This window comes from Sapajus apella, unplaced genomic scaffold, assembly GCF_009761245.1.
Source record: "Sapajus apella isolate SASKATOON/1434 unplaced genomic scaffold, GSC_monkey_1.0 scaffold6, whole genome shotgun sequence".
In the NCBI taxonomy this organism is placed as follows: Eukaryota; Metazoa; Chordata; class Mammalia; order Primates; family Cebidae; genus Sapajus; species Sapajus apella.
Window position 1 is genome coordinate 77,419,422 of NW_022436946.1, and position 14,610 is coordinate 77,434,031.

The window sequence follows — 14,610 nt, forward strand, 5'->3', positions numbered from 1 at the left end:
TTACCTCTATTATTAAAACATCATTCCTGTTATTAAAATATTACTCCTTTTCTTTCAGGTTCTCTCACCAAAAATGCTTCTGCTTATTCTTTGGCAATTAATTATTCAGTTTTCCAAAGCTAAGTCAAGCACACTGGTTTCAAAAAAAGAAGGGTGTGGAAGGGATAAATGGCATATACTTTGTCTAAAAGAAAAACTAAGCTCTATTTTTTAAATCATTTTAAATTATGGGTAATAACTAGCGACCTGAATCTCTACCATTTAGTTCCTATGAATCAAGCCAGACCCTAAGTACTATTTTAATACTTACTTAGCATCATTCTGAAATGCTTAAATTTTCTAAACTTGCTTTCACTTCTCCAATAGGAGGGATACTGTGAGGCTATCAAATAAACCACTAAAAATTCAAACATCTTAGTAATGTTGAAAATTCCTCAGCTTTAGAGAAGTCACGTCATCCCTGTCAGTATTTTTTTTCTCTTTATCTCACACTTCAAGAATGGAAAAAGAAAGGAGAAGACTCTGAATTACTTAAGTTAAAGTTTCTATTAAATTTATTCTTAAAATATTTTAAGTAGACATATATTTACTTGTTAAACTATAGTTCACCTCAAAATGAGTATTTAAAAAAACAAGTCAAGCATCTAGTGAGGATAAAATGTACTGATATTCTTGAGAAAGCAAAAAATGATGTAAGAATATATTAAATATACACTCGACATTCATGTTTAAGAAAAATATATTAAGACGTTGAGGAATATGTACTTCATAGTTAAGATAAATGCCAGTAGTCTGAACATATTTTTATTTTTATTTATTTATTTTTTCTAGGATAGAGTCTTGCTCTGTCACCCAGGCTTGAGTGCAGTGGTACAATCTTGGCTCACTTGCAACCTCTATCTCCCGAGTTCAAGCAATTCTCCTGCCTCAGCCTCCCGAGTAGCTGAGATTACAGGCATGTGCCACCATTCCCAGTTAATATTTGTATTTTTGGTAGAAATAGGGTTTCACCTTGTTGGCCAAGCTGGTCTTGAACTCCTGACCTCAAATGACCTGCCTGCCTCAGCCTCCCAAAGTACTGGGATTACAGGCATAAACCACTGCCCCCAGCCAACTGAACATATTTTTAAACTACTGTTACTTTTCCCATTGAATTCAATCTGTTCTCATTTAACGTATGTTCCCAGAAACATGAAGTTTGTACTGTTCTTTTTTAATTGAATCATCTTGATCCAAACTTACCACCCTTATAATTACAAAGGAAGGCTTCACCTGGAAATCATGTAATAAACCACTTAAGAATCCTAAACCCTACTATTAAAAGTATTTTGCCTTCATCAATCCATAATCAATGTGTTTTTAGTTTCCCCACATAGCCTAGTACATACAACATCACCAGCCCAAAGCATCACACACATCACTTCAAAGTTAATATTTTAAAAGACTTTGAATTGCTGAAATTCGTCTACTGCCTAACGTATTATCGTCACAATCTAATGTATATGAAACAGTTCTATTTGTGAAACTTCCTAAGTACAAAATATTTTACCCAATCCCAGTTTTAGCATTAAAAGAGCAAAACCTCTATTCTAAAACAATTTTAAGTTGTTTATGTTTTACGGAGACCAAAGAGAATTGGGGCTGTCAATTTAAAATTTTAATTGGCATTTGCTTATCACATTTGTCTAATTTAATAAACTAAAATATACAAAAAATAACATGTAACAAAACGTACAAACAGATAAAAAGAAAGTAGGCAGAATCAATGAGTAGGCAAGCAAATGTAATAGGAGATTTTGTTCATTTTTACAATACTGTAAATGTTTAAAAAAAAATTACTTCTATGTCAACAGGGCATCTCCAGTGACAAATGGCAATTAAGCAGCACACAACAGTTTTACAAAAACAGAACCTTGAAACAAATGTGTGAAGACAAAAGAGTAGGAACAGATAAAATAAAATGGGCCCAAGTTTAAGTCACTGTCAGAATCAGGAAACCATAATTAAATATAATAAACGGCAAAATAAATGACACACCACCTGAAATTCCAAATTAATAATTCATTCCCCTGAAAGGAAGACTTATCAAATATTTTCTTTGTTTTAATCTTCCAAAATCATGGAAATCAGAGGTCTCTATAAGTGAAGAATCTACTTCAAGGTATGGCTTCTATTTGTCCTGGGTCAACTAAAGCCAAATACAGCCTATTCCAGGCTCAGCAACTAAGCCTAATAAACATGGCTTCTTGGGCTTTGCTTCTTTGTACTTTTCCCTTTTTCCTAGTATCTTCACTTTGTCCCTCAGATGCTAAGAAGTACCTGAGCAACAGCCATTAATAGTAAAACTAGAATTCATTCTAATGTATTGTTTCAGGAAGCTATCTACATAGTTTTCACAAATTTGTATGTGTGTACTGACTTGCCCTTTGAGGTTTACTGGTTGTTTTTAAAAAATGAGGTAAGTGGGGGGAAAAATTAATAGAGAAGCAGATATTACAAATGATTAGGTTACAATTAAGTTGCAATCAGATCTTCAATTCCCAATGGCCAAACTGCAAAATGTTAAAATAATCAGCTGAATCTTAAAAAAAAAAAAAAAAGAAAATCAGTGTTTAACAGAAGGATGCTACATGCCTATGTTTAATCTAGAGGAAGAAAATTAATATGATAATTTAAAATAGTTTTCTACCCAATTGATACGGTTAGGCTTTGTGTCCCTACCCAAAGCTTATCTCGTTAACACCCACATGTCACGTGTTGGGGAGGGACTTTGTGGAGGTGATTAGATCACGGGGATCTGTTCCCCCATGTTGTTCTCATGATAGTGGGGAGTTCTCATGAGATCTGATGGTTTTAAAAATGGCAGTTTCCCTTTCGTGCGCTCTCTCTCTCAACACCATAAGAGATGTGCTTTGCTTTCCCCTTGCCTTCTGCCATAATTTTAAGTTTCCTGGGGCCTCCCAGCCATGTGGAACTGAGTCAATTAAACCTCTTTTTCTTATAAATTACCCAGTCGCAGGTGGTATTTTTATAGCAATATAAGAACACACTAATACAACAATTTTATTTGACTCCATTTTCTGAGGAACTTATTGAGAGAAACGAAGAGTCTTACCTACAAGTCAAAAGATGTATGTAAGGATATAAAAATGTATGCCAACTATACACCTGTGTGTGTGTATATATATATATATATATGCATAAAATATTCCAGCCAGGCGCAGTGGCTCACACCTATAATCGCAGCACTTTGGGAGGCTGGGGCAAGTAGATCACAAGGTTAGGAAATCGAGACTATCCTGGCTAACATGGTGAAACACCATCTCTATTAAAAATATTTTAAAAATTAGCCAGTCATGGTGGCACACACCTGTAGTCCCAGTTACTTGGGAGGCTGAGGCAGGAGAATCACTTGAACCCAGGAGTTGGAGGTTGCAATGGGCCGAGACTGCACCACTGCACTCCAGCCTGGGTGATAGAGTGAGACTCCATCTCAAAAAAAAATTTTTTTTCAGGAAAAATAGATAAGAAACTGATAAACATGGTTACTTCTATGGAAGGCAACTGGATGACAGAGACAGAAGTGGGAGGGAGAATATTCACTGCACTTCTATAAGCCTTAAAGTTTGTACCATGTCTATAAATTTTCCATCCCCAAGAACTGAATAAAACAACTAGAGGGAGCTACAGTAATGCTGCACTGCTCCTAAATAAAATACTATCTAGAGTAGACTAAGTAGGGTATCCAAGCAGCACCTGAATCAAATCAGAAAAAAGAGACTTCCTCCTTTACTAAGGAGAACAAAGTTTTCTCATAAATCAAAAAGATTATTAAAACACATTTTTAAAAATCTCAGCCAAGCAGATCTGACACTCAAAATACATTCAAGGCATAAATATGGCATTTATTTGCCATGCATATTTCCAGTATCATCATCATATTATAGAAGCTTTCTTATATTTTTAATGTATTTGTCGGGGGGGACTGCTTGTTCTACTATTTTCTATTCATTAAAAACTTTAAAAACAAAGACTAAGATGTTCAACTAAAAATTTTATTTTCAGCTGAATGTATATGTTTTAAAAAGCTTTTATAAAGATAAATGAATATTTTTAGTCCCTGGATAAATTCTTCATGTCAGTAACTCACCTCTACTACCACTTGAAATTTTCCAGAATAGTTCTCTATCTTCCTCTCAAAAGCCACCAGGATTTCTTGCATAGGAGCAAGCCTTTCAGCATTGGTTTCAAGATCTTTTGGATTCCAGCTGCTGGAAAAGAAGGGCCACCATTTTTGGTCTCAGGAACTCTTCGGAAATATTAATACAGAGTCCATTCCTTCAGTTTCATAAACTTATTTTTTAGGGGAAGCTGTTCTCTGTTTTAATTAATTTTTTAAAGAATAAATCACACAATTCAAAGGTTTTAATGATGATGTGGAATTAGAGGTAGCAGTTTTCATACTTTTTACAATTTATAGATATTCGCAGATGTTGATTTATCTGTTGCAGCATTTGCTAATTACTACAAACTGAGAGAATATATTCTTTTTTGTAAGCAATGCAATTAAATATTGTTATGACAAAATTGGAAAAGCTTCACATTACACTCTTCTGTCATCTCTACTTACTATAAAATCCATACCATTTAAAGTCCAGGAATAAACCATCACTTTCACTCTAGGTGCTTAAGGCCCAGCTCAGGAGTCATCCTGGACTCCTCTCTTCTGCCAAAAGTCTTGGTTATTCTAACTTCTCAATATATTCTTTGTAGGTGTATCCTGTTTATCAAGTGCAATGTCATTACCTTAATTCAAGATGTAGTCACCTATTGTGTAGATTATTGCAACAATATTTTAAGAGCTCCCTACTCTCTCCCTACTATCACTCATAAGATCAGCACCAAACAACTCACTGGATGTAACCTTCACCTTTACCTCCTATGGCACATATAACTGCACCTAGCACTCTAGTCACAGAACACTACTTTACTTTCTCAAACATGAGATGCTTTCTCCACCTTTCTACCTCAAAGATCCTCTGCACATTGTGATACACATTCAGTGATTCATAAACAAATAAAGATTACTATAAAAATAATAATGACATATTTTTAAAATATTAAAACTTACCATATGACCAGGTAATATCAAAAACAAAAGCCACTTTTCTGATGTGCCAAACATCACCAACCATTTAGTTAATAGAGCCAGAAGAAGACACTAGTTCTACAGTCCAAGGCCAGTGTTTTAACTATGATTGCTATCTTCTATCATTATTATATTCACACAAATCAGGAAAGTAAGTGACTATACCTCTAAAATATTATATGCAATGAAATTAATAATTATGTTTCTAGATGATCCATCCATACATGTATTCATTCAATACCACCTAACAACTTTCTGTACTCTATAGGGGGATTTAAGCCCTTATCTTCAAATAACTTATTATTTATTCTCCCTCAGCTCTACTTAAATTAGGCAGTTTAGAATTAACAGTTAAAAGAATGAAAAACTTCCACTAAGTAACTAACATCTTAACAATTTTGTTCACTTTTTATATAGTTATAATCAATTATATGTAATAGAAAATTCTAAAATACGCCATTTTCGAAAAAACTATTAATATTACTGACCTTAAAGTTTAACCTTAAAATTTTTTAACAAAGCAAGAGAAAGAAGAAAATGTAGGGCACAATGTTGCACATTCAAATTAAAAATTCGTGTACTTTTTCCCAAATGGATTGCTTAAAAATGTAAATCTCTTATTAAACTTCACAGATTAAATTTTGTTACAGACAGTATCACATTTCCTTCTTTACCTCAATCTTCACATGTAGGCAATATGAAAACCCAATGCTATCGGCTGCTCCCATTCTCTGGTCTTCTTTGAAGATACATTTAATGATTCTAGCAAAAGTTCAGCATCAACTGAATCTCAATTAACTTAAAAAGCTAAGTATGTACCTGAGGCCCTAATTTGAAAAATGTTGTCAGCTTGATGGAATTATAATGAGAAATCCTCCCATAAAATAAGAAAAAAGATTGTTTGACCTAGGGTTTTCTTGAATAAATGTATACCAAGAATTGTGTACTGAAAGCTTATTATGTACATGGTTCTACAAGACACTATTAAAATTTATCCAAGAGTCAAAATCTTAAGAGATTAAATAATATTCTAACACACAGAGGTCAAATGTGGTTAAATCACAGAGTTCTCCAGATTAACTTTTTTAACTGGAATTTTATTCTATTAAATATTGCTTATCATAAAAATCATGTAACAGCAGAGATAATTTTCTAGGTTCCCAGAATCTCCCCAGAAAAAAAAACAAAAAACAGAAAGGTCTAGGTAGGAAAACTAAAAACCCATGGATGATATTTACAACAAAATTAAGTGACTGATTATCCCCACAAATCTCAAAATGCCATCAGTTAGGAACAAACCATTATAATGACCACTAGACCTGCCTGAGGCCTGCAACTAATGGGGAGTCCAGTGGATTTAAGAACGAAAACACCAAAACAGTCAAGAGATATATAAACTGGAAATCAAACTGAACCAATCTGAGAAAAGCACAGGCAGTTGAATTTTTCCCCAGTCTGATATGGTTTGGCTGTGTCCCAACCCAAATCTCATCTTGAATTGTAGTTCCCATAATTCTCACGTATTGTGGGAGGGACCCAGTGGGAGATAACTGAATCATGGGGGCAGTTTTCCCCTTAATGTTTTCATGGTCATGAATATATCTCACAAGATCTGACAGTTTTATAAGGGGAAACTCCTTTCACTTGCCTCTCATTCTCTCTTATCTGCAGCCGTGTAAAACATGCCTTTTACCTCTGTCATCACTGGGAGGCCTCCCCAGGCATGTGAAACTGTGAGTCCATTAAACCTTTTTCTTTATAAATTACCCCAGTCTTGGGTATGTCTTTATCAGCAGTGTGAAAACAGACTAATACAGTAAATTGTTACCAGGAGTGCGCTGCTGCTATAAAGATACCCGAAAATATGGAAACAACTTTGGAAGTGGGGGACAGGCAGAGGTTGGAACAGTTTGGAGGGCTCAGAAAAGGACAGGAAAATACGGGTAAGTCAGGAGCTTCTTAGAGACTTGCTGAATAACTTTGACGAAAATGCTGGTAATCAAATGGACAATGAAATCCAGGCTGATGTAGTCTCAGATAGAGATGAGGAACTTGTAGGGAACTAGAATAAAGGTGACTCTTGCTATGTTGTAACAAAGAAATTGGTGGCATTCTGCCCCTGCCCTAGAGACTTATAAATCTTTCAACTTGAGGGAGATGATTTAGGGTATCTGACAGAAGAAATGTCTAAGCAGCTAAGCATTCGAGAGGTAACTTGGGTGCTGTCAAAACCATTCAGTTTTAACAGGAAAACAGAGCCTAAAGGTTTGGAAAATGTGTAGCCTGATGACACAATAGAAAAGAAAAATCCATTTTCTAAAGAGAAACTCAATCTGGCTGCAGAGATCTGCATAAGTAATGAGGAGCCCAATGTTAATCACCAAGACAATGGAGAAAATGTCTTCAGGGCATGTCAGAAAACTTCCTGGCAGCCTCTCCCATCACAGGCCTGCAGGCCTAGAAGGAAAAAATGGTTTCATGGGCCAGGCCCAGAGCCCCCTGCTGTGTGCAGCCTAGGGACTTGGTGTCCTGCATCCAAGCTGTCCCAGCTGTGGCTAAAAGGGTACAATGTATAGCTCAGGCCATGGCTCCAGAGGGTGCAAGCCCCAAGGGTCGACAGCTTCCCTGTGGTGTTGAGCAGCTGTGTACACAGAAGTCAAGACCTGACATTTGGGAACCTCCACTTAGATTTCAGAGGACGTATGGAAATGCCTGGATGTCCAAACAGAAGTTTGTTGCAGGGGTGGGGTCCTCATGGAGAACCTCTGCTAGGATAATGTGGAAAGGAAATGTGCCATGCAAGACCCTACACGGAGTCCCCACTGGGGTACTGCCTAGTGGAGCTATAAGAAGAGGGCCACCATCCTCCAGACCCCAGAATGGTAGATCCACCAACAGCTTGTACCACGCACCTGGAAAAGCCACAGGCACTCAACACCAGCCCTTGAAATCAGTCAGGAGGAAGGCTATACCCTGCAAAGCCATAGGGGCAAAGCTGCCCAAGGCCACAGGAACCCACCTCTTGCATCAGCGTGGCCTGCATGTGAGACATGGAGTAAAAGGAGATCATTTTTGAACTTTAAGATTTGACTGCCCTGCTGGATTTCAGACTTGCATGGGGCCTATGGCCCCATCATTTTGAGCAATTTCTCCATTTGGAATGTCTGTATTTACCCAATGCCTGTACTTCCATTATATCTAGGAACTAACTAACTTGCTTTGGATTTTACAGGCTCATAGATGGACGGAATTGGCTTTGTGCTGAATGAGACTTTGCACTGCGGACTTTTGAGTTAAAACTGAAATGAGTTAAGACTTTGAGGGACTATTGGGAAGGCATGATTGGTTTTGAAATATGAGGACATGAGATTTGGAAGGGACCAAGGGCAGAATGATATGGTTTGGCTGTGTCCCCACCCAAATTTCATGTTACCCAGTGGGAAATAACTGAATCATGGGGGCAGTTTTCCCCTTAATGTTCTCTTAATAGTGGGTAGGTTTTATAAGATTTGATGGTTTTATAAGGGAAAAACTCCTTTCACTTAGCTTTCATTCTCTCTTGTCCGCCACCATGTAAGATGTGCCTTTCACCTTCTGCCATGATTGTGAGGCCTCTGCAGCAACATGGAACTGTGAGTCCATTAAACCTCTTTTTTGTTATAAATTACCCAGTCTTGCATATGTCCTTACCAGCAGTGTGAAAACAGACTAATACACAGTCCAATAACAATTAAGTATGAATGGGTCACAATAGGCTTGGAATGGGGAGAGATGATCTAGCCCCTATGAACTCTCCTATCTAACCACAAAGATTCTCTTCCAGGACAGGGCACCAAACAGAGAAAAAGAAAAACCCTGGGAACTGACTCAAAATTGAGCAGGACAGGTATAACAGAGATAATACAAAAGGAGATGGTCCAGATAAAAGTGCAAGAAGGGAAGGGAACAGAACAAGAATATCTAAGCAAATGGCCTTTTTTTTTTTTTTTTTTTTTTTTTTGAGAAAAGGGTCTCACTCTGTCTCTCAGGCTGGAGTGCAGTGGCACAATCTCAGCTCACTGCAACCTCCACCTCCTGGGTTCAAGCAATTCTCCAGCTTCAGCTTCCCAAGGAGCTGGGACTATAGGCACATGACACCATGCCCAGCTAATTTTTGTATTTTTAGTAGAGGCCAGGTTTTGCCATGCCGGCCAGGCTGGTCTCAAACTCCTGACCTCTGGTGATCCACCCGACTCAGCCTCCCAAAGTGCTGGAATTACAGGTGAGAGTCACTGCACCCAGCCATCACCTTGTTTTTAAACATTACATGAAAACAACTGAAGAGGGATGTGTGTGAAGTTAAAAAAAAAAAAAAAAAAAAAGTTATCTTGAATAGAACTTCCTTCTAAAAGTAAAGGAAAATGAATACCAAATAAAAATAATCAGAAAGAATCAAGGTAAAAATCTCATGCTATTATTCAAAAAAATAGTAAGAATAATAGCTCTACAATGAAACCACACCTGGAAAAGTTTGCTCAGATTAAAAAACAGATTAAAAATGTAACCTACGAATTCAGAACTAGCTAAAAGACATGTATGTGATGAAAAACATATATAAAATTAAAGACATGGACAAGTAGAAAAACCAAATTAGAAATTTTAAAATAAGAAATATTCAGCATTAAAATGACAGAATCAGGAAAACATTAGAAATAAAAGAAAAAATTTCAGAAATAAACACTAAACAAAATGAAACATAGCAATAAATAATAGTATAAGAAAAATTTTTCCTTCTTTAGCAAGAAGGAAAAAATTTTAAGTAAAAAAAGTAATGAAGAGGATCCAAAAGAAAGTCATAAATATTGCAGTTAGGCAATAAAGATCCAACATACAGGTAAGAGGAATCACCAAAGAAGAAAACTAAAACAAGAGAATATTAAAAACAAACTGTAATTCAAAAATAAATAAATTATAATTCAAAAATCTTCACTGAGACAAAAGAAGATATAAAACTACATACTGAAGGAGCATACCATATGCAGGTATCCTTGTCTAAAATAAATTCACTTTATATTTAAAGATATAGTTAAACATATAAACACAGAAGATTTATCATTCAAACACTGAGCAAAGGAAATCTGTGGTGGCTACTAGTGAATGCATAAAAACTGACACATTTACACATCTGCTGTGCAACAAAGGATAATGTGAACCAGTTATATCATTTTAAATATCTATTAGCCTCATTTGAAAAAATTAAAACAGGTAAAATTGATTTAAATTATGTATTTTATGTTTCTCTTCTGTATAACTCACATGGAAAATATGGAAAATATTATGCTTATCTCACCTTTTTCCACAGACTTAAAAATTAGTGTCATAAAAATATTTTGCAATAAACTGATAATCTAATTACCCACCAATAGCTAAGACAGCACCCAGGAGAAGGGATCAAAACAATACATTCCTGGAACCTGCTCTAAGTAAAACAAACTTAAACATCTTATGTAAATTTAAATTTCAACTGTCTATCAACATTCTAGATTCTCTCTAGTTCCAGATTTTTACTTTTTAAAGATAGCAGAGGTACCACACAAATATTGTAGTTTAATCAACTGTAAGTCATTTTATTCAAAAAGTTAATATGCTTCTAAATAATAAAATTTACCCCAATTTTACTTGAAATAACTGGGTCAGAGAGTGAAAGAGCAGAAATTTTATTTAATGTATTTAGCCACTTTCATCTCCTCTTATAATCCTATACATCCTAATTTTACTGTTGAATATTGGGACAACTGATCACTAACATAAGTACCTGTAGTTTTAGTTGCCTTTTTACGCTACAGTAAAATATTTATGGTATCTATCAATACTCTTTTGCCTCTTCACTCTATATATAGCCTGACTGAGAATTCAAGTTCAGGCCACAGAATACAGCAAAGCTTACTGATGAAGACTGAAGAAAATCCCTGATTTTGCCTTCCATAAGAAATTTTTTCTAGGAAAGATCAAAAGTTTAAATTAAGACAAGCAAATAAATACTATGACATAGGTATTGCTAAGTTAAACTAAAGGGTACCCAGTTAGTTCATAGGTTTTTCTAGGAATAACTATGTTATAATAGAAACCTGTATCCACTTAGTGGATTTTTTTTTTCTTAATAGAAAATATAAACAGCAAAAGTGTGTGTTCAAAAACATTTCTTTCAGATTCAGAAGAAACATCTGTCTTACAGATTTAACCTGAGAATCTTCTCACATTCTTTTTTTTTTATTTTTATAATCTAATACTAGGCAACCTTTATTAAAATAAGACAACTTTGTATATCCCAAAGTGGAATGACCTTTAACATGTAGTATTAAGAAAAAAGGCCCAGGCGCGGTGGTTCACGCCTGTAATTCCAGCACTTTGGGAGGATGAGACAGGTGGATCACGAGATTAGGAGTTCAAGACCAATCTGGCCAACATAATGAAACCCAATCTCTACTAAAAATACAAAAAATTAGCCAGGTGTGGTGGTGTGCACCTATAATCCCAGCTACTTGGGAGTTTGAGGCAGGAGAATCGCGTGAACCCAGGAGGCAGAGGTTGCAGTAAGCCAAGATTTGTGCCACTGCACTCCAGCCCAGGCTTCAGTCTCCCAAGTAGCTGGGATTGCAGGCACCGCCGCCACACACAGCTAATTTTTGTATATATATATTTTTTAATTTATTCTATTTCATTTTAGGTTTGGGGGTACATGTGAAGAACATGCAAGATTGTTGCATAGGTACACACGTGGCAGTGTGATTTGCTGCCTTCCTCCCCATCACCTATATCTGGCATTTCTCCCCATGCTATCTCTCCCCAACTCCCCACCCCACACTGACCCTCCCCTATTTCCCTCCAACAGACCGAAGTGTGTAGTGCTCTCCTCCCTGTGTCCATGTGCTCTCACAGTTCAACACCTGCCTATGAGTGAGAACATGCGGTGTTTGATCTTCTGTTCTTCTGTCAGTTTGCTGAGAATGATGGTTTCCAGGTTCATCAATGTACCTACAAAGGACACAAACTCATCATTTTTGATGGCTGCATAATATTCCATGGTGTATATGTGCCATATTTTCCCTCTCCAATCTATCGTCGATGGGCATTTGGGTTGGTTCCAGGTCTTTGCTATTGTAAACAGTGCTGCAATGAACATTCGTGTGCACGTGTCCTTATGATAGAACGATTTATAATCTTTTGGATATATACCCAGTAATGGGATTGCTGGGTCAAATGGAATTTCTATTTCTAGGTCCTGGAGGAATCGCCACACTGTCTTCCGCAATGGTTGAACTAATTTACACTCCCACCAACGGTGTAAAAGTGTTCCTATTTCTCCAAATCCTCTCCAGCATCTGTTGTCTCCAGATTTTTTAATGATCGCCATTCTAACTGGCGTGAGATGGTATCTCAATGTAGTTTTGATTTGCATTTCTCTGATGACCAGTAATGATGAGCATTTTTTCATATGCTTCTTGGCCTCACGTATGTCTTCCTTTGTAAAGTGTCTGTTCATCTCCTTTGCCTACTTTTGAATGGGCTTGTTAGTTTTTTTCTTGTAAATCTGTTTTAGTTCTTTGTAAATTCTGGATATCAGCCCTTTGTCAGATGGGTAAACTGCAAAAACTTTTTCCCATTCTGTTGGTTGCCGATTCACTCTAATGACTGTTTCGTTTGCTGTGCAGAAGCTGTGGAGTTTGATCAGGTCCCATTTGTCTATTTTGGCTTTTGTTGCCAATGCTTTTGGTGTTTTGGTCATGAAGTCCTTGCCTACGCCTATGTCGAGAGGAGAGGAAAAGTCTGCGGGAAATGGCTGAGCGTTTAGCTGACAAATATGAGGAAGCCAAGGAAAAACAAGAGGATATCATGAACAGGATGAAAAAAGTACTTCACAGTTTTCACTCTCAGCTCCCAGTTCTCTCTGATAGTGAGCGAGACATGAAGAAAGAACTACAGCTAATACCTGATCAACTTCAGCATTTGGGCAACGCCATAAAACAGGTCACTATGAAAAAAGACTATCAACAGCGAAAGATGGAGAAGGTGTTGAGTCTTCAAAAACCCACCATTACTCTCAGTGCCTACCAGCGAAAGTGCATTCAGTCCATCCTGAAGGAAGAGGGTGAACACATAAAGGAAATGGTGAAGCAAATCAATGATATCCACAATCATGTTAACTTCTGACACCACCAGGAGCCGAATCACACTTGAAGTGAACACCACTGAAGGCTTAAACTCATATTGTAAAACAGGTAGCATTATCTCATTTATAAAAAGGCATTTTGGATGACCTTTGGTGTGGTTTTTCATCTTTTTAAATATTTTGTTTTATATTTATTCAATAAATGCTTTTATTTAAAAAAAAATATTCTAGATATTCTTCTAGACATTTTATGGTGTTAGGTCTTATGTTTAAGTCTTGAATCCATCTGGAGTTAATTTTAGTGTAAGGTGTCAGGAAGGGGTCCAGTTTCTGCTTTCTGCACATGGCTAGCCAGTTTTCCCAACACCATTTATTAAACAAGGAATCCTTTCCCCATTGCTTGTTTTTGTCTGGTTTGTCAAAGATCAGATGGTTGTAGATATGTTGCTTTGCCTCCGAGGCCTCTGTTCTGCTCCTTTGGTCTACATCTCTGTTTTGGTACCAGTACCATACTGTTTTGATTAGTGTAGCCCTGTAGTATAGTTTGAAGTCCGGTAGTGTGATGCTTCCCGCTTTGTTCTTTTTGCTTAGAATGGACCTGGCTATGCTGGCTCTCTTTTGGTTCCATATGAAGTTTAAGGTGTTTTTTTCCAGTTCTGTGAAGAAGGTCATTGGTAGCTTGATGGGGATAGCATTGAATGTGTAAATTACTTTGGGCAGTATGGCCATTTTCACGATATTGATTGTTCCTAACCATGAACATGGAATGTTTCTTTATCTGTTTGTGTCCTCTCTTATTTCGTTGAGCAGTGGCTTGTAGTTCTCCTTGAAGAAGTCCTTTACCTTCCTTGTTAGTTGTATTCCTAGGTATTTTGTTCTCTTTGTGGCAATTGTGAATGGAAGTTTGTTCTTGATTTGGCTCTCTTTAAGTCTGTTATTGGTGCATAGGAATGCATGTGATTTTTGCACACTGATTTTGTATCCTGAGACTTTGCTGAAGTTGCTTATCAGTTTGAGGAGATTTTGGGCCGAGACGATGGGGTCTTCTAGATACAATCATGTCATCTGCAAATAGAGACAATTTGACTTTCTCCTTTCCTATTTGAATACCCTTTATTTCTTTTTCTTGCCTGATTGCTCTGGCTAGAACTTCCAGTACTATATTGAATAGGGGTGGTGAGAGAGGGCATCCTTGTCTGGTGCCACATTTCAAGGGGAATGCTTCCAGTTTTTGCGCATTCAGTATGATATTGGCTGTTGGTTTGTCGTAAATAGCTTTTATAATTTTGAGATATGTTCCGTCAATACCTAG

General features: G+C 36.7%; 1 protein-coding gene and 1 pseudogene across 8 annotated transcripts in view; one reads left to right on the forward strand and one right to left on the reverse strand.

The window, feature by feature from the left end:
- The window catches only part of SMAP1 (small ArfGAP 1), a 178,358-nt gene that overhangs the window by 82,817 nt on the left and 80,931 nt on the right, over positions 1-14,610 (reverse strand). For 2 of the 7 annotated variants that reach the window (XM_032275579.1, XM_032275580.1), the window contains exon 3: positions 4,151-4,271. The exons of the other annotated variants lie outside the window; for them this stretch is intronic. In XM_032275579.1, the coding sequence (XP_032131470.1) occupies positions 4,151-4,222 (72 nt within the window). In that variant the 5' untranslated portion in view covers positions 4,223-4,271. The remainder of the gene's footprint in view (positions 1-4,150; positions 4,272-14,610) is intronic. 7 annotated transcript variants of the gene reach the window in all.
- LOC116549759 lies at positions 509-13,521 on the forward strand (annotated as a pseudogene). The gene is made up of 2 exons (XR_004268049.1): positions 509-531; positions 12,935-13,521. The product of XR_004268049.1 is annotated as a nuclear pore complex protein Nup88 pseudogene (transcript).